Source organism: Mus musculus, chromosome 11 (assembly GCF_000001635.26).
Source record: "Mus musculus strain C57BL/6J chromosome 11, GRCm38.p6 C57BL/6J".
NCBI lineage: Eukaryota > Metazoa > Chordata > Mammalia > Rodentia > Muridae > Mus > Mus musculus.
In genome coordinates, this window is record NC_000077.6 from 53,949,028 (window position 1) to 53,969,838 (window position 20,811).

The following is a 20,811-nucleotide window of genomic DNA, read 5'->3' on the forward strand; positions in this document are numbered from 1 at the left end:
GATCATACCAGGTAGTAATCAGCAAAGCAATAAACAAGGTCCCCTGAATCCCAGACAAAAGGGAAGTCACACCTTCCTTGGCTGTGTTCACCTTGATCCTTGCATTAGCCCAAATGTGAATATTCTTATCTGAGCCTCCTTCTTTGAGCCCAGTGACAAGTACTTGCCAAATTTCTATAAGCAGTACCAAAGGCTCTCCATAGCTGTTTCCTGGGAGACCTAGGATAAGTGCATTACACAGGTGCAGTTCATGGTCAATATTAAGTAGATGCCTACTAGCTAAATCTTAATCCCAAGCCACTGCTACAATTAGTCTATAGAAGAGTTGCATGTACTGTGTCCAGGTAGATCAGTCAAGGTTCTATGAAAGAACAGAAATGATAGAATGAATTCATATATACTAAAAGCAGAGTTACTAGATGGTTTAGAGGCTGTGGTCTGAGTAATTCAACAATGGCTGTCTCCTGATGGAAAAGCTAACAATTGGGGAGTTGTTCATTCCACAAGACTGGATGTCTCAGCAGTTTCATCTGGTGCTGGAGTCCCAAGAAGGTCCTAGAGAACTGTCAGTTTTCAGTCCATGTGGGAATACAGATGTGAGTTCTAACACCAGAGCAGGGGTTAGGAACAAGATAGATGAACTAGCTAGTGAGAGTGAGGGCAAAGAGGCAGAAAGTAAAAACTTACCTTCTTCCCTGTGAGCTGTCACGAGAAGATATGGACCAAATTAAGGGTGTGTTTTCTGACCCTCAGTGATTATAGATTTAAAATAGACCTTCCACATCAAATAATCTAAGCACAAAAAGTTCCTCATAGGTGTGTGGCTAGTTGCTTTTAGTTAATTCCAGATATCATCAAGTTGATGATCAAGATTAGTTATCACAAAAGATCCTACCCAATTCTAGAAATAAAGAATGTAGTCAGTTGCTATTATTTATTTATTTTTTAAAAATAGTTTATTAAAACCATTTCATTGCCCAAGGCACTTCAGTAGCCTTCACAAAATACAGGTTTTGGTGTTTGTTTTGTATTGTAAGTGGGTGAAGCATGTGCTTTCGGAGCACCATGGCAACATAATCAGAAGAGAAGACAATCACACTGAACACAAAACACCCACCGATGTGACACGACTGCAGCCAGCTACTCTGAGAGACTGTGACACAATTTACATTTCTTTCTTGTAATTTTCCTCATGATTATACATCGTAAAAGGAAGAAGCATAGTGTTATTATTTTTGGCACTCAGAGCAGCTCTAGTGGCTAAGATTGGGAAGGCCTTGTATGGTGGTAACTGCACACCAGCCAGGGTGACCCTGGGCTGGGGAACACAGGCAGTTCCCAAGCTTCTGCTAAGGGACAAATAGCTTGAGACACAAACAGCAGATGACAAACAAACAAACTCCCCATGACAGTGCTGGGAGAGGGAAGGGACACTCTGTTATCCATACATTTCCTTCAAGACACAGATAAGTGGCTGGCAGCCAGAATTCTGATTTACACAGCAGTGGAAGACAAGCCTTGGCCTCAACAGTAGATTTCTCACAGGGCCTGGACAAGCCCAGGACCCTGACCACACACACAGTACCTGGCTGTGGGACTGAGCAGTCACAGTCAACACACTGTCTGCTTTATGGACCAGCCTCCACCTTAGTTTCCTTTGGGCTCCCTTGGTCTTGTGTTATATCACGAGTTAAGAGTGTTGCAGTTAAAACTTTTTAACTGAGAAAAGACGAGAAATCAAACTATCCATGGAATCATTTATTTTCTGAAAAGATTTTTTTTTTTTGTTTCCTTTTGGTGCACTTGATCAAACCCAGGGCCCTGTGTAACCTAGACAAGGACACTGCCCCTGAGCCACAATTATTCCTTTCCTATAAGTTCTGCAGTTAGGGAAAGGAGGGAAAAACGGACCTGCTGTTCTATGTGCACCCTTATCAGGTCTTACAAAATAACAAAGCATGTCTAGCAGATGTTTCTCATAGTCTTCCAAGTCCTGCTTGTTCAAGAGACTCAATTCATTTCTTTGGAAGGCCCATGTCCACCACTGTGATGGGATGTGCAAGCTGTGTGTAGTTCGCCTTGGCGGCCCTAGAGGAAGGTGACTCTCCAGGACAGATGCTTGTTAGACACAATGCCAACACAACAGAAAGCACTGTTGTCGGTCACTGACAGTGTTTCTGACAACATGCAGGTTTTCCATTCAGTTCAATCAGCTTCTGGACCAGGTGTTAAAAGCCTTTAGGTTCGGAGGTTCGGGAGGTTCGGGATACATTTCCTTTAGACTCCTTCGGGGACCCTTTCTTGCTTAGGGATTGCCTTTGTTTTAGTCTATTAAAAAAAGAAAAACAAATGTTACTTATAAATCTTACAAAGATACCCATCAGTTGCAAAACAAGCAAGCCAGATTTAGGAAGAAAAAAAAAAAAAAAACAACCCACCCCACCTGGTGGGTTCTGAAGTTTCCCATAGTCTTTGCACTAAACTAGAACTGCTGCTTTCATGGGCGTGCACATGGTCATATGGGCTTGGACCATCGCCCTCAACAGCACCATGGTTAAATGGGTCTAGGGATTTGTGAGACACAGTATGCAGAGAGCGCTGCTTCAAAGGCTTGTGGCTTTAAGACTTGGCAAGGATGTGACTCAATATACCTACAGTATGGGGAGGGAAGTCTCTTACTTTTTGACTTTTTGCATCTCGTCAATGGTTTCTGGGAGAGAAACCCCAGAACTCTCTGGGAAGAATAAAGTGATGATAGCTGTCAGGATGGTTAGACTTCCCATGAGGATATAAGGTAGGCGGCGGTCATAGGCACCTGTGGTTAAGCAGAGGACCCAGGTTACAGTGAGACTAGGTCTTAGTTGGGCCTTTTATTCGTTTAGGATTCTATATTGTGCTTACTGTCCTGTGAGTTCCAGTGCTTCCCAAAGCCTGGGCTGCCAGAGTGAAGTCTGGCATCTACAGATTCAGAACCCAGACCTGGAACACATGTGCCCAGAGGTCCAGCAGTGTTTACACTGGACAAGGGAGAGATAGAGGGGAACAGAGACAGGACAGCTGCAGGGTTTCCAAGCAACACAGGTGCTTGTCCAGGACAGGAACAACTTTCCACCTCTGCAGATGTGTCACAGTCTGATTTACACTCAGGTTAGACTAGGTACCGCCCAATTAGAGCCATGTAGCATGCTTGCAAAGTAATTGCTACTCTCTGGACACTGGCAAGTCCTCTCCTGAGCTAGAGATATGCAGAGGAGAAGCAGCTGCCAGGAGAGAGTACTTCTCTGAACCATAGAAACTGGTGTCCTGATACATAAAATGTCAAAAGGCAGATGTTTCCAGGGCATAAAACATCTTGTCAAGTGTGCCATGCACGTCTCTATATGCCACCTAGACAGCAGGCTGAGGCAAGAGGAGCAAAAGTTCAAGCCCAGCTCATACAACTTAGTGAGCTACTGTTCTGGAAAGTAAACTGAGGGCCAGGGAGATGGCCCAGCTGGTTAAAATACTTGCTGCTAAGCTTGGAGACTGGAAGAACTGACTCCCTAAATTGTTCTCTTACCTCCACAGAAAAACTGAAGGAATGAAGTGTTTATGTTATGGCAACTGTCTGTCTATCAGACCTCTTGCATGGAAAGGATTCTCTTCATTTTCCTAACTCTAAGAAAAACTCCTCCAGGAAAGTACACTGCCTCCCTAAAGCATTTCTTCAGATGAAGAAATTGTACTCTGTGATGGAGGGTCTGGGGAGTCTGAAATAGAAACTCCCAGACGGCCTCATTCCCATCTAGCTGTGCTGTGAGTTACCTGACATTTGCAAATGAGCGCCTTCTCTACACTACACTGGAAAGGAACCTTCTCCAGTCAGGGTTCCAGTAACTGTAGCATCCTGCTAACCACAGGTGCTTGTTCTCCAGCTCACAGTAAGGCTACTTAGAGCTTCTGTCCCATGACTCCAGTGCACCATGGTACTTACCTAGATAAACAAAGTAGGGAGACAGGATGCTGCCAAGGCGGGATGCTGTGGAGCTGACCCCCACACCCATGTTTCTGACCACAGTGGGGTACAGCTCAGCTGTGTACACATAGACCATGGAGTAGGCAGAGGTGATTCCAAACTTCCCCACCATCACCAGGGTAGTAGACAAGTAATGTAGGTCTGGAGAGACAAAGAAAGTTAGCAAAGGCAAGAGAGTCAGTGCAAGGGTTCCCTGAGGAGTTCTCTTCCCTTTTCTCCTTGGTTTGGGGTGGAACAGTTGGTCAGTTTCTGTAACTTTCCATCAGAAGAAAACACATGGCTAAGACTTCTTAAAGGAGATTAGTAGAGGAGACAGGGCACTTCATGTATGTAAGGGTGCATGTTTCTCAACCCTGAGGCCCAGCCCACCTGCCTTCCAGAAGTCATCCTGTGTCATGGAGGAGCTGCTTCACCTGGTCCTCACCCTGAGGGCACCATGGGATTAACTAAGGACTTGTATGTGAATGGGGGAGTTCAGTTCTAACTCAGGTCATGCTTGCAGGCTACTCAAGAAGTTCATAGATCTGGGCTTCTGAGGTGGCTCAGTGGGCAACAGAGCTTTCAGCCAAGCCTGGAAACATGTCTCCTTTTTCCAAATAAATAAGAGTAATAAAATCACTGGGGGGAGAAAACCCAACAACTATAAACCATCTGACCTTGGGGATGACCCTCCAATTGACTTCACTGCCTGATGAGTGTAACTAAGTGTCCCACAGCTCACTCTGAGCTTAGGTGAGTGCCACTGCAGCCACTGCTAGGTTCCATAATTGCATATTCTTGTGTAGGGGTGGGAGCCTCATTGTCACATTCTCCAAAGGAATGACCAGAGGTTTCCAAACCACAGGGGTATGCGTGATTCTGGCAAAGAATGGACAAATAAAACTTGCCCTGTGGTCAGAAAGAACTACTGGCCTCTAGTGGGCTACCAAGGCAGCCTTAATCATGATCCTTGATCATGCTGGGGTCATTCCCATTACAACATCAGAGCAATAATGTAGCCCAGGCTGACGTCAGGTTCCCCAAATGGCCAAGGATGACCTTGAACTGATTCTCCTGCATCTTCTTCTTGTGCTGGGATTGCGGGTGTGACCCACCAGGCCTTGCTCTGTCTTCCCTATCAAGTCTTCTGAAGTGTTCTCCCTGACTTTCCCTAGGGGTCCTGTTACCTCATGTAAATTTTACTGAATGCCCCTTGTTTAGGGTGCTACTCATGACTGCTCTTTAGATGAGCGGAATTTCCATTACTTGTGTTCACAGATGGTGAGATCATCTGTGAAGTACCAGCATCTAACTTGTCTTCTCCACTAGGAACAGGCTCCATGCAGACCCACTCCAGCTAGTCCTTGAATAAGTTAATAAGACAGGACTAGTGGGATGACTCTCTTTCTCTTTATTCTAGAGAGAAAAATATAAATGAATATATTAATTTGGGCCTGGGGTTTAATTAACCAACAGCACGATGATTTCTTCCTACCAAAGCCCAGGCCATGAAGAACACTCTGGTTCTGTGACACCACCTCATGACTTTTAAGTAAACATTGTGTACATGAAGCACACACGTAATGCTCTTGACTGTATACACTTCATTCATAGCCTGGTTTGAGAAACGGAAATACTCAGGATTGTAAATGAGTGTGGTCCATACCTGAAGGCACCAGTTGTACTAAGAGAAGGACACTGCCACCCAGGAAGAGGGAACCAGCCATAGAATAACGCCGGGACACATGCTGCAACAACAGCCAGGCCAGCACATAGGCTGGGACTTCAACAGCCGCCAGTAGGAAGCAGTTCACATAGATGTTCCCATTCAAGTTAGGAGTGTCAAGAGATAGTCCAAAATAGCCCACTGATATGGTCAGCCTGCAACAGGGTACAGAAGAGAGCTGGAGAAGCAACATCCATCTCCCCAGACCCACACACCTTCACAAACCTTCATCCTGAGAAGTTCTGAGCTGCTCTTGATGCAGGGAGTGGGGGGGGGGCAGTAGTAAACTCCACCCTGGGCCTTACTATGTAGCATAGAAGTTAAGTTTCATTGTGTAAATCATTTCCTGATTTATACCTCAGAACATCTCATAAAGAAAGTGTCTCAGCAAAATGCTTCATATAATTCACAATGACTTATTACTAGAGAAAGTCCCAATTTGAGTTTCAACATTAGAATCTTACACTGAACATTGGGTTTACAAAAACCCAATTTCCCAACCCCTTTGGCAAACCTGTATCTTAAAAATGCATACATTACAATTCATAGCAGTAGCAAAATTACAGTTATGAAGTAGCAACTCGAGTAATTTTATGGTTGGGGTTTTCTACAACATGATGAAGAGTATTAAAGGTTCATAGCATTAGGAAGGTTGAGAACCACCCGTCTATGAACATCCCAAAAGGGCCCTATCTTACTTTCATGTTTCCAGAAAGCTCTTATCAGCTTCAGGAACATAAAGCATAAAGTGTCTTCACTAAGACACTTCTTCAAACCTCTAACTGTTCTAGCTAGAGAGTGTGTTATTAACAGAGAATTGTTTAAGAGGCATGGGGTGGAGGTGGGGCTGTTTAGGGTGTGTGGAGATGAAGGACAATGAGGACCCAATGTAGGGGCGTTCCCTCTGTCTCCACGAGCACAGTAGAATTGCTGTCAGTTTCTTCCTGGCTATTTACCACAGATAATCTACTGAGGGAAGGGACAAGGGACAGGACAACTAAGGAAAGACCTGTGGGATTCCCTTGTGGGATCCCTAGATCTCAAACAGCCTCCATGATCATTTTCTCCTTTCCTGGGTTTCCATTAATTAAAAACTGTTACGTCCCCATGGCTGCTATCCATCACAAGGGAGAATCCTTGTATCTGCGATGACAGAGGTTTCAGCTTTGGTCTGAAGCGTGTCTGTAGACAAGAGTCCTGAGAGTGGGTACAGTTCAGGCAGGTCTCACTTACGTACCACAGGATTATAGACATGATGGTGAGGATCCTGATATTTGGTGTTCGGACCAGATCATAAATGTGGTGCGACTGGGGCTTCTTGGAACTATCGTCTTGTAATTTATTGGTCTAGGAAGGAGAACAAGTTGAAGACCTGCCTCATACAGGCACACACCTAGCACCCATCATTTTCGCTATCTACTTTTCAAGAGTTAGGGAGCATTCTAAGGTTCTTCCTTGAAAAGACAGAAGTACAATGACTCAAGGGGATGTCCAAGGCCCCTGCAGGCTTAGTCAAGGACACACTGGAATGAAAGTCAATGAGGGATAAAGAGAGGAGCCCAGCAATAGCAGAGGAGCAAGCAGACAGTCACCTCACTGCATTACCCTGCCCATCCTCACTGGCCACCTCCCAGGGAGACTTCTGGGAATTCCTACAGCAGGCTGACTCCCTGCTTTCAGTCAGAGAAAAATAAGGCTGTGTATTTTACAGAACTGACATTTAAATGGAATGAATGAAAGACCAGTAACCACCATATAGTTACTGGTCTTCTTCCAGAAACAAAATCTAACTGAAAATAGGAAAACTGACCCACCCTTCACCCAGAGTAACTTCCTATGGCTTTCAGCAGAGCCAAGGCTGTCCCGTCTAAACACACTGTCCTTGCTTTCTTAGTTAACTCGGATCAGCAGCTCAGCAAAAGGTCAACATGGGACTCAGATCCTCTGAAAAAGCCTCATTTCCTCAGTGATGCCAATGAGGAAATAGGTTCACACAAACCTATCCCTTACTTAAATGCTACCAAAGCCATCTGACTCAAAATGCCCTCAGCCACATTCCAGGCCTCACTTCTGTGCTTCAGAGCCCTTCTGGGGCATGCTGAGTCACAGCTGCTCCTGGGCCACCATATAAGGACTCTTGGTGGCTATCAGCATCTTGGCTTCCTATAATCACACCCCAAATCCTCATAAGCCCAGAGCATCTCAAACATGCTTGTTGCCTAAACTGCAAGAAATTCTCCATGGTCCATGAGAACAGGTAAGTGGTGGCCATGAGAAAAGACCTGGATGGAGCATGCTCAGTAAAGTCTGTCAGATAGAACACTGCTGAGTCTTAATCTACAGTGTTCTGACTATCTGCAGATGGCAGCCCTTGAGGCATAAGAAACAAGGACTTCCCAAAACTGCTAACTTCAAAGGAAGCCCCTTTCTCATGAAGGGTGTTTACTAGTAAAAAGTGATGGTTAAGCCAGACTTGGTGGCATATATCTCTTTAATTTCAGCTCCTGGGAGGCAGAGGAGTAAGATCACTGTTGGAGAAAAACCTGGTCTACACAGAGTTTTCCAGACTAGTTAGGATTACATAGTAAGAATCTATGCTAAAAAAGCAAGCAAGGAGGCAAGCAAGCAAGTAATATTTTAAAAATGTGATTATTTGAATAGGAAATAAAGGAAGCATGGCAAAAAAAAAATCATGGGCAGTTGGAACCCATTCCTCTTGTCCTCTGAGGTTTGCATGTATTCACATACATGAGTATATATGTGTACATGTGCGTGCGTGTGAGATGAGAGAGAGAGAGAGAGAGAGAGAGAGAGAGAGAGAGAAGGTGTGTAGGCTACAGGATGACCTAGGATTTTACCGCCAATCACTTTTTTAGCTTCTCTTTGAGACAGGGTCTCTCACTGACTGATTGTCTGTCTGACGAGTAAGCCCCAGGGATCCTTCTGTCTCAGCTTCCCCAGTATTGGGATTACAGGCACATTCAGCCATGCCTGGCTTTTCAGTCTGTTTTGGGGATCTGAACTCGGGCCCTGATGCTTGGGTGGCAAGCACTTTACAGACTGAATCATCTCTCTATTCCTCCAACTTGTGCATTTTAACACCCCTTGCCTTAGGGGTGGCCATGGCTTAGGGAAGGCAAGGGCTAAGTTCCTGTGAGCTGTGTTGTATGCTGCTGACCTAAGATGGTGAGTGTGATCTCCCCAGCAGCATCCACGTGGCATTTACCTCGCTTGGATCGAAGATAGTGGAAGGTGCAACAATCCCATTGATTTTGGCAGCTTTGCGGATGATCACCTCTGCCTCTTTAATTCGGCCTTGAGAGATGAGCCATCGTGGGGACTCAGGGATGAACCTGGAAGACAATGCAATCTAGTGAGACTTCCTGTTCACTTGCTCTCCAGAGGCTGGACTTGGCTTAGCTACATATGGTAAATGAGGCCTCAGACAGAGAGGCAGGTGTGTGGAATGTCTGGTGTTCATAAGCCAGAAATAAAGATAGCCCAGTAACTACCTGAGGTATGAGCTCTGCTGAACACTGACTGAAGTGGGCAAAACCTGAAGCGTCCTCCTGTACATCCCAAGGGGATCTCCACTCTGGCTGGCACCTGCATGTCTGCAATGGCGGCGCCCCCTTCTGGCCTTTAAGGAGACAGGTACTAGATGGGCTCCTGATGCCTGGCTTCTGCTGAGAGTCAGGCCCACCCAGATCCTGCTATGTTTACTCTGTTCCTGTGAGGCACGGGGCCTTCTGCAGGGATCACTTGACATCCATCTCTTTCTCACTCCACCTCTGATTTACTCAATAGACTTGTCAGTCTCTCTCCACAAAACAGCATTGTTACCAAGGCTGGAGACTGGTGGCTATTTTCCTTATCCTTGTGACCAGGCAGCCCTCTCTCCTCTCTCATAATCAGGAACCATTGTTTCTTCTGTTCCCACTCTTGTCTAGGATGCTCTCCACTGTGCAAGGGTTGAGGATCTTACCCTAGTCTAGTCTAAGGAGTAATTCCTGCCAGGATTCTTCTTGGCTTGGAATAGCTTTTGCTTTACCTAACCAATCTCCTCCTGTTGGCAGCACAGCTGGAGCCTGCCTTCCTCTGCAAGGCCACTCAAGGAAGCTCAATTTGGAACTCTCCCTGTCTTTACTTCCCAACCCCCCTGGTCTGGGGCCTCAGCATCAAGCAGCTACAGCCCAGGTCTTGCTGGGATGGGAGAACTTCCCAGAGGTTTGGCTGGTCTCTATCTGCTTGCAGCAAATTCTTAGCTTAACCTAGAATAGGGCAGAAGAGATGCCTACTTATGTCTGAGTATGGAGTGATTTTATGAACTGATTTATAAATAATACTCACTCCTATTTTTCTGGGATCTAGACTTGGGATTTGGGGGCTACTGCTGCCCTCTATTGGCTATGACACAGAAGCCACACAGCAAGTAAGCAGCCCAAGCCACACTCACCACCAGAGAGCCCCACACAGCACGCCTGGTAAAGTAATTGCCAGCAGCAGCCTCCTCCACTCTCTGATGAAGTATGCAAACAGAGGCAGCACCATGAAGCCAAACGCAAAAAATATGCAAACTCCTAAGGTGGCGAATATAATTCTAACTGACTTGGAAAGCATTTCTGTTCCTGTTCAAAACAAGGAAGAGTCAAGTTAATCATTAACGAGGGTTATTTCCTTATGAATCTTCTGTGATATCATTTTTAACATAGAGACAAGGAGGGAGCCAGAAGTAGCTCTGTGTTGAGAGTCTTTGTGAAGGGCTACATCTGAACTAAGTCTGCTCTGATTTGCTCCTAGGGTTTTTCTCTGAGGTCTATGGGTAACAGTTCTCTTATGAAAACATCATCACCACCCTCAGACACATGCTAAAGAGCATTAGGCCCCTGTAAGTCCTTATACAAGGAAGAACTAATCAAAGGCAAAGTCACTACTAAAGCCACACATGCTAACTATTATCCTTTGTGGAAAAATGTTCTAGTAACTGCGAAAAGAAAACAATCACCCTCCCCATTATACAGCCGAAGGAAGCCAGTGTCTGACTGGTTAGAGCAAGGCTCTTCTAAACAGAGAGACGGGAAGCTTTCCAGTGGGGACAAGGTAGCTTGTCTAAGTCATAGCTTTGAAGGGTAGACTGACCAAAACCTGAACTGGACTGCTCAACTCACTCTCTTTGGCAGATATTGATAGCCACCAATGCTTTTCAGCACCTCTTTCCTGGGGAGCCTGCCCATCGTGGCCCATCTCCCCTTGGTGTGCCTCCTTCTTCCTTGTTACCTAATCCCTTTCTATGCAAGCCTTTAAAAAGAGAATCCTAGTTAATGACTGAAGTACTAATAAGGCCAAGAGGCCACAACTCAGAGGTCAGAAGAACTGGACATCAGAAGTCAGAACCATTGTTAGGCTCAATTACCTACCTGGTAAACTAGGTTTACACTGTTTAGTAGGGAATTCTAGGTATGAGAGACATTACAACTTGTCTCCAGTCAAGTGAAACACAGGGTCTAGAACTAAACTTCAATCTCATGTCCATACCCAGGACAAATGCTGCCACGTAGTTGGATATATGTCCCATTCCAACAAGGGTATAGAGCAGAGTAAACATCTCGAAGTTCACAGAGAAGACTTGTATGAAGCTGAATCCGGTGTGCATGGCCATGGTCAAAAACAAGATATTCTTGCGACCAAACCTGGAGAGGAAATGAGGGTCACAGAGAAGCAGCTGGGAGAGCGGCAGCCACCGGCTCCTCTGAGGGGCTGTCTCCCCCACCCTCTCAGTCTCCATGCGGACACTGCATTCCATACTTTCCAGGATGAATGTGTAGTCTGGACACTCATGCTGCCTCAAAGGCAGTGCCACAATGATGCTAATGACTGCAGGAAATGGAAAGACAGTTGTTACGTGTAAATCCACATATTTGTAATAATTTTTAAAGACAAAAATAAAAAAGTAAATGTAACAATTTGACTTTTATAACATAGTATAATCCTTCAAATATTAAAAAATTAATTGCATTTATTTACATTTTCAAGAGGGTTTGAAAAATAACATGACAGAATATTTCATATACTCTATACAATCACACATGTATTTTGATGAACATAAAACAGTCACATGTAGGTAACATTCAGGAGCAAAATATTTATAAAGAAATGGGCCAGGCTGGAGAGATGGCTCAGTGGTTAAGAGCACTGACTGTTCTTTCAGAGGTCCTGAATTCAATTCCCAGCCACCACATGGTGGCTCACAGCCATCTGTAATGGGCATCTGATGCCCTCCTCCAGTGTGTCTGAAGACAGCTACAGTGTACTTACTCATACAAATAAAATAAACAAACTAAAAAAAAAAAAAAAGAAATGGGCCAAACCTGCAATGTGTTAACAAACATGCCCAGTAAGTGTGTGCACTGTTTTATTACTGTCATCGGCTGACACAGCCATGAAGGACAACCTGAGTCTTTCCTGTGTGGTATCAGGGCCAGAAACCTAGTTCTAGGCCCATGTTCTACTATTGCGGAACACCCCAGTTCACATTTCTGACTTTTTTGTTTTACATTTTCTTTCATTTTTATTTATTGGAGTGCATCCATGTAGAGATCAGAGGATAACCTACGGGAGCTGATTCTTTCCATCAGCCAGTTGAGTACAGTGGAATGAACTCAGTTTATTCTGCTTGTCAGCGAGCACATTTACCTGTTGAGAAGGTGAAAGGTCACCAGCCAAGTCATCTAACTTTTTTTTGAGTTACATTTTTTCATTTCATTTTATTTTATGTGTACAGGTACTTTGCCTGGGTATATGTCTGGGCACTGTATGCATGTTTGGTGTCCTTGGAGGCGAGAGGAGGGGATTAGATCCCCTAAAACTGGGGTTAGGTTGTGAGCATCTATGTAGCTGCTGGAAATTGAACCCAGGCCCTTCAAGACCTGCCAATGCTCTCAACATCTGGGTGGTCCTCTGACCCCCAATCTAACTCTTGGGGATCAAAAAACCCAACAAAAAATAAAGAAACCCAACCACCACCACCACCACCACCATCACCACTACCACCCTCCTCCATCTAAGGATTACCCAAGGATCTGGATTAATGGTTATCTTTCAGAAGGACAGATGTACAAAAAGTACATCTCTTCATTTATTGAAGATGTTTCCACATATCAGCACAATAGTTACATACAAAATTGATGTTGGGATAATGTATTTTCATGGAACCAAATATTCATGAAACACACAAAATAAAAAACCCTACATATAATCTATATGCCTAGAATTGAAAATTATGCAAATGGGACAGCTATAGTATAACGAATATAGAAAACAATACTTATAGTTCAAAATAATTGGAACAAGTGGGTATAGTTCAACAGTAGACTGCATGCTTAACAGACATAAGGACCTGGATTAAATTTCTTTCACAAATGAAATGAAAACAAAAACAACTGCAAAAAGAAGACCCAGCACACAAAAATGGGATAAATTATGGGTAACTGCACACAGGCAGCAGAGAAGCCGAAGACTGGCATCATTTCCTACAGTGTAGACTGCTGCCTTCACTAAATTAGCAGACTCACACACTTCTCTTTAGGAAGCACTCTCTGGTATACCTGAAATAATGCTTTCTTGGGTTTCTAGGCATTTGTTCCGACTAATGTATTGCAGTTTTCCTGAGTACCACAAAGCATGCATCAATGCTTTCCTGGGCCTTTCTTTACATCCTTTACAATGAGAATCTCAGTTTGGAGGCTTACTTTGGTGTGTGTGTGTGTGTGTGTGTGTGTGTGTGTGTGTGTGTGTGTGTGTGTGTGTGTATGCATGTACGTGCAGGTGCACGTGTGTGTATGTGTTCTCCTGTGCACATGTGTGTATATGCATGTGGAATCCAGCAGCCAATCTCAGTGTTTTTATTCAGAAGCTGTCCACATCATTTTAAGACAGGTTTCTCACTGGCATCTAGAACTCACCCATTAGGCTAGGATGGCTGGCCAATAAGCTCCAGAGAGCTCCTGTTCCTGCCCTTCAGTCACTGGGATTACAAAGGCATGCCATGCCACCATGCTATTACATGCGTGCCGGGGACTGAGCATGGAACTTCTTGGTTGTGGGACAGACCTTCACTGACTGTGCTCTCTTCCCAGGTTCAGAATTCAGAACTTTGAGTTTCTGTTTGTGATTTGGGGCAGTTTTAGGCTTTAGGGTTTGTTGCTTTGAACTATCCCTCTACCGATTATGATTGGCACTGACATGGAAGTGGTTACTCATGGGTGCTAACTTGGCTGGGCAAACACTGGATGTGCTTCTGAGGCAACAAAGTTCCCCTGCCTGCCTAGCAGTTGTTAGGCCACCTCCATTTTGGTCAAACTGTGACCATGACAGAATCGAAAATAATTTGGTTTCCAGAACTAAAGTAAACTTGTTTCTCTAGATTCTTATCCTCCTCAACGTTAAAGACTCCCTCAGTCATGACCCATCAAGAGAGATGTTTATCCATCATCCGCATTCTTGAACTTATCATTGCCTGATTCCTCCTAGTAACAGCCAAGTATGGGCTAAAAAGGAAACCTTTCAGTCTCCTTCCCTCCTTCCCAGACTATGGGCCTGCACTGAAATTGCTATGAAAAGTGTAGAAGGGCCACCACTGTGCCACATGGGCCTGAGCTCTTCTCTGAACTCCTGCCATGCTGCTGTCCACCAGCCTATGACGTTAACTATTTTAATAATGTCAACCCACCAGTCAACCTGAGGGAAAGCAGAGCTTCTGCTTGAGACTGGTCTCAGCTGGCTCACACCATGTGCATTCAAGAACACTTACTCTCTTATATTAAAAACTGGCAATGTTTCTGCCCTTAAGAAGGTATTGTCCCATTGGATAGGCAATATTAACCATACTTTAATTAACCATGCTACTGGACACACCATTATACACTGAGACAAGTGCAGAAAAGAAACGGTCTCCAGGTCCACAGAGACACATTAAGGAAGTCAGACTCTAAGAGTAAGGACTGGGCACTATGGGATAATCTTCCTGACAATGGGGCACCAATGAAGTCCAAGGAAAAAGTAACTGATGCCAGTGGGGAAGCATTCAGTCTAGAATGAGAAACCATTCTTAATCTTGCGACATCAATTTCCACTCACTAATTTCTCTTTAGTGCTAGGAAGTCCAGGAACTGAGGTAATGGAAACTGCCACCATGAGCCATTCGTGTGGACAAGAGACAGCATTAAATGGTTCTCAGCATATGTACTATGGCTGGTGAGCATGTCTATGTGTATGTGATTAACTCAGGGCTTTAGTGAAAAGCATTAGCTGCCCAACAACAGGACTTTGGAGAAAGAAAGGATCCCAAACTGCAAAGGGCTTTGAAGCTATTAGACAGTGAAGAGGGAGACTCCGATTTGCGTGCACTGTTTTGTACAGAGGGTATGCTACAAGCACAAGGCAGACTAGTGTAAACTCTACCTTCTCTCCTCCCAAAGGCTGCTCAGGACCCCAGAGATCTAGGAGACACTTTCAAATCACTACTCTTTAGCAGCTGTAGGCTGTAAATAAATAATAATTTTTAAAAAACCCTGTTTTTGATTTTTGGGTTCTTTTCTTCTTTTTTTTAAAAATGTGTTTGCTTTGTTTTTAAACAGAGGAGAGGGAGAGGGAGAGGGAGAGGGAGAGGGAGAGGGAGAGGGAGAGAGGGGGAGCTATCTTACAAATAGCTAAGCTAGCCTCAAAGTCTATCCTTCTGTTTAGCCTCTAGTGCCTGGATTTTAGGTATGCATAATCATGCTCAGACCAGAAAACCTCATTTTGAACTTTACTTTTTAATTTATTATATTTTGGATGAGGGGTGGGAGGCTGGGAGTAGGAATTGGGTGCATGTGAACTAGAGGAGGGCATGTGGTAGTCGGAGGACAACTTGCTAGATAGAGATGGTTCTCTCCTTCTACCATGTGAGTCCCTATGACAGAACTCAGTGGTGAGCTTGGTGGCAAGTATCTTTACTCAGAGCAATCTCTCCCACCCACAGACCTGGTCTGGTCACTTTTAAAAACTGTCAACAAAATGGCAAACATACATATTTACAAAACCAGGAAATACCAATCTACTTCTTCCCAGTGTTGTGCCTCTCGTAATCCAGAAAGCTAGCTTAATAATTTCACAAAGTCATGACAACCTGCCATGTGATGGAGGCACATGCCTTTAATCCCAGGCAGGCAGATCTGTAAATTCAAGGCCAGCCTGGTCTATAGAGCAAGTTCCAGGACAGCCAGGGCTACACAGAGAAACACTGTCTTGAAAGAAACAAGACAAGACAAAATACACATACACATGTGTGTGTATGAAACCACACACACACACACACACACACACACACACACGATTTAAAAAGATGCCTCTTGTTTTCCTTCCATCAATTCAAGCCTATCAAATCCCTTCTTAAAAGGTTTAAAAAACAACTCTGGTTTAAAAAACAACTCTCAAGGCTCCTCACTTCTCAAATCCAAATTTCTCACTGTGGTCTGAGCTAAGCCCCATTTGCCCATCCGCTCAGGCCTCTGCCTGCCTCGTGGTCCTTGTCTCCACCTGAGCCTCCAGACCTCAACCACAGTGAACTTTTTTCTATTCCCAAGACTTTAACAGATGGTGGGTTTTCCTGCCCAGAGTGCTCTTCTTCTCAACACCCCTTTGACACCAAATTTCTACGCATCTTTCAACTCTCAGCTCATGGTTTGCTTCTCAGTAAACCCTCCCCTGACCCCTGATGGACACTTCTATGGCACTCTGACTGCCACGCACTCTGGTCGAGTCAGCTTGACAAGCCAAGAGGCTTGGAAGCTACTCACTGAGGCAGAAGAGTTTCAAGGAAACTCACTCCTGGAGTCTGGCGTTCTCTCTAACCCATACATTAATTTTCCATTCCTGTGTTAGTCTAGTGTATGGATCCACGTGCTCTCTTTTAGTATTATCCTATTATAAGTGCCTTTTAAGATTGAATTCTGACATAGCTAAAGCCAGTGTTCCAACAGTCCTAGAACGTCCTTGAGCAAGACCTTGGGCTTGGAATTCAGTACTGCCCCTGGTATTACACTATCACTTTGAGTAAAAGTTAGGTCACTGCCCTTCACAGGAATCTACCATCACCAAGAAAGAAATAAGTTTCTGACTGTAGGAGAAACCAGAATAGATATTTAGAACTATAGCTGAGTTACACCCATATACAGGAATTTACAATGGTTTAGGAGGTAGATCGGGCTGTGGTTTTAGAGTATTGCATTATTCATGAGATAGTTAGCAAGAACGGAACTCCCTAGTTAGAACCATGACTTGGGTCTGAAAGCCCTTGTCCTAGGAGTGAAAAGTTCTCACACCTGGCTTCTAAGATTATAGCTGACCTTAGCTAGGGCTGACTCTGTCTCAGTTATTTTATTGCCCAGTTCCTGCCAGTCTTTGCGTTTTCATTTCTCTATTCTGTGTAAGAGTCACTAAGCATCCGGTTACCTCTTTTGTACCTTGCGGGTATGTCACCCAACTTCCTTATTGTCTTCTGTATAAAAAGTCTGATGCTCGACTTGACAAAATACATTCAGATACTACACAATCTCTCCAGTGTGCATCTGTCTGTCAATTCATCCGACGCTTTGCCCACCCGTGACTAGAGACCCGCTCCACACAGACAAAGGGGCCCAGAGAGTCTGCGGCATCTGACCTTCCCTGCTATCATTTCCCATGGTCAAGGAAAACAATCATTTCTTCAATAAGTTGAATCTATCTGCTTTGCCAAAAGGCATTTTCTAGGTGAGCAGAGATCTTCAGCAGTAGTCCCAAAAACCAGAGAAGCAAGGAGCCCTGGACCTCAGTATACCAGAGAAGCAAGGAGCCCTGGGCCTCAGTATAACCTGGCACTTGCCAACTACATACCCTGGGCACATAAATTAACCACTGTGTTTTACTTGCCCTAACTTACAAAATGGAAATAACAGTTCCTGTCAGAGGTGTGAGGATATGGTCACCTAGTTGGTTTTGAAAGTGTGCTACACTTCTAACAGAGCTTCGCACATATCACAGACTACATATTTGCTAAATAAACAAAAGCAATCAATTAATGCTTGTTACTAGATTAAGAGAAGTATCATTTTCCAACCCTCAGGCTCAGCCAGGCTCAGCAATCTTATAGTCACAGCTTACTTACATCTTTATTTTTTTAAAAATGTCTAGGGTTCCACCACCACCCCCGTGGGGGGGGGGGGAAAGAAAGGATTAAGTAAGTTTATTTTACAAACTGGCTGAAAAATAACTTCAAGAAAGTCAATAGAATTTATTACGTCTCATCCTCCCTGACGAAGGTGGTGCCCAATTTGGAGGCATGATGGCTATGCCCAGATAATCCCCTATTTGGAACTTCTGTGACTGCAGGGTCATGGAGTCATCAGTGCCTTTCCTTCGAGACATGGTGCTGCTAGTCTCCTTAACTCGATCCAGGTCTTTTAAGATCCATAAAAACAATTGCAAAATTGAAGTGGGTGCCCTTCTTTCTGGCTTCTGGGTAGACTTCCTTCACTAAACTAGTCAGTTCTTTCAAGGTTGCATCCATCCAGGCGTAGATCTGCGGCTCGCTCAAAGGCACGTTCCCACAGGAGAACCCGTCCATTCGGTGGTGGCTGCAGTTGTTGGTTAAGACCGGAGCAGGAGCGGGCAGGTCTTCTCTCGGATCGCCTTCTCTGGCTCCTTCTTAATTTCCTCTGGGTAACGCGTGATTCCACTGCCATCTTCCTCGTAGGCCTGGGAGACACTCGACCTGACCTCTGACCCCTACAGTCAGCATGCGCTAGTCCGGTTATTTATTTATTTTTAAACAGCGTTTTGCTGTGTAGCTCTGGCTGTTCTAGAACTCACTGTATATACCAGGCTGTTTTCAAACTCAGAGAACCACCTGCCTCTGCTTCCTGAGTGCCGGTACTAAAGCAGTGTGCCACTAGACCTGACATCCCACTGACATCTTTAGTGCACCTTGGTGGCAGGTCAATATTTTTGTTTTTAATCACTAAGTGACTTTTAAAAATGAATCTAATGAGATACGCAGTTATGTTAGTTTTCACTAGCTGAGAGTGATGGTAAATCCTTGTAAATACTTCTGGCATCAGGAATGTCATCCAGGAGGACTGCCATACGTTTAATGTCAGCCTGGCTTACATAGCAAGTACTAGGTCAGCTACGGAAAGACCTTGTACTGAGAAAGAAAAAAAGCACTCACAAAAAACAAGGGTCGTCAAGATGGTCTAGCAGGTAAAGTGCTTGCTGTGTAAGATCATGAATTCAGTTGGGTCCCTGGAACTAATATCCAAGGTAGGATTCCACTGTATTCTCCCAACCTCCAAATGAATATTTTTGCATGCATACCCCTCCCCCACTGTACATACACAAAATAGCAAATACAAATTTACTAAACAACAAACAAAACCCCAAAATTTTGAGTACTGATGAGAATGACCATATATGTAAATATGCAATCATATAACCCCGAGAGTATGAGACAGAGTAAGCAGCTTTGCTTCCCGGACAAGATGACATCTGTCTCAGCCTAGATGTCTCTATGAGCCTGCTAGCTGTCCAGGAGGATTCTGCAGCACCCTCTACTGCAGTGGTTTTCAACCTTCCTAATGCTGGGACCCTTTTCATATTGTGGTGACCCCTCGTCTATAAAATTATTTTCCTTGCTACTTCATAAATGTTATTTTGTTACTGTTAAGAATTATAATATAAACATCTTATATGCAGGATATCTGATATGGGACCCCTGTAAAAAGGATTTTGATCCACAAGTTGAGAACCCTGCCCTCCTGGGTTTAGGAATATCCTATCAGTGTTACCATAGCCAAAGATCTGTTGAAGTCATCTCTGCTGACCTCAGCTGTCTGTGATAGATCCCAAAGCTCCAACAAAAGGGACTTAGCATAATGGACCTTCTGAGAACTTCACAGTTCTTGATGAAATAACAATAAAGACAACAAACCCTCATAGACAATCTCTATTTTTTATTGTTGCCTTTGGTTGCGCAGGCAGATTCTCCCTAAGTAGTCCAAGATGACCTTGAACTCTCAACTCTCTGGCCTCAGTCATCTGAGTACTGGGATTAGAGGTGTGCACTCCCACCCACTACTTAAATTTTAAGGGTGTTTTGATTTTTTGAACTATTAATGGACTTTAGATAAGAGCTTTAAAATTGTATAATACTATGCTTGTAACAAATAACATTCACTCTCTTGGTCACATAGTAAATGCCATAACCACAGGCCACTTTGCTAAAGGACACCAGAGTTCTGCTTCTCACAGTACTTCTCTCACCTTGCCCAGAGAGTAAACTGGTCTTCTTTCAAATACAGAAGTGGCTACCATGGGATTGCCTAATGTACAATACAGTGCACTCATACATGTGTAGTGTCAATCTCTCTCTTCCTCAGGGATAGGAGAATGGTAATAATCTCCTAGGGAAAATGATGCAGACTAGTGTAGAAGTGAATCATGACAAAATAACTCGTCATTGGACCATGGGTACACATGGCTTGACTGACTCAGGTTCCTTTGTTCAGTGAGGATTAGTAAATAATGGTGGGAGGTCATTGGCCCATTTTACTTGTCATGGAAAATCTATGCTAGACATAGATACTGCTCCTTCTGAAACAAATGGTCCTGGGCTAAGAGAACATGATCATTTGAAATCAAGTCCAGGTATATACTCTTTGATAAGTGCTGGACACCTTACCTGTCTGAGAGCTGTCCCGAAATGAAGGAGCCTAAGAGCACACCCACGTAAAAGAAGGAGGTGGTGAGTGGGGCTTTCCAGTCATCCTTACACACCAGGTCCCACTGTAGGAGGAGCAAAGGGATGCATCATGTTCTGACTACAGGAGCTCACTGATCTAGCAATGACTCACCTGGGCAGCAATGCAGAGAAAACAGGTGGCCTCTCCCTCTTGTCTTTCATAGAGTAGGCTCCCATGTCTCAGTTCAATTCAAGGAGTGGGAGAGGAGCAAGCAACAGCACTCTACCAAGCCAGACATTGATCTCTGGTCAGCAATGTTTTTTGTGCATGCTTCTAAG

General features: G+C 44.3%; 1 protein-coding gene and 1 pseudogene across 11 annotated transcripts in view; both read right to left on the reverse strand.

Moving 5' to 3' along the window:
• Positions 1 to 926: 926 nt before the first annotated feature.
• Slc22a21 (solute carrier family 22 (organic cation transporter), member 21) overlaps positions 927 to 20,811 on the reverse strand; it is a 30,380-nt gene continuing 10,495 nt past the window's right edge. Inside the window, exons 2-10 of one of the 11 annotated variants that reach the window (NM_019723.3) lie at positions 20,473 to 20,576; positions 11,256 to 11,410; positions 10,177 to 10,348; positions 8,947 to 9,073; positions 6,958 to 7,067; positions 5,661 to 5,875; positions 3,974 to 4,156; positions 2,680 to 2,815; positions 927 to 2,328 (exon numbers count right to left, since the gene is read on the reverse strand). In NM_019723.3, the coding sequence (NP_062697.1) occupies positions 2,229 to 2,328; positions 2,680 to 2,815; positions 3,974 to 4,156; positions 5,661 to 5,875; positions 6,958 to 7,067; positions 8,947 to 9,073; positions 10,177 to 10,348; positions 11,256 to 11,410; positions 20,473 to 20,576 (1,302 nt within the window). In that variant the 3' untranslated portion in view covers positions 927 to 2,228. Of the gene's footprint in view, positions 2,329 to 2,679; positions 2,816 to 3,973; positions 4,157 to 5,660; positions 5,876 to 6,957; positions 7,068 to 8,946; positions 9,074 to 10,176; positions 10,349 to 11,137; positions 11,236 to 11,255; positions 15,259 to 20,472; positions 20,577 to 20,811 lie in introns of those variants that run through there. The other 10 variants (XM_011249155.3, XM_030246192.1, NM_001362202.1 and 7 more) reach the window with 10 other exon arrangements.
• Positions 17,964 to 19,421, reverse strand: Gm12219 (predicted gene 12219; annotated as a pseudogene).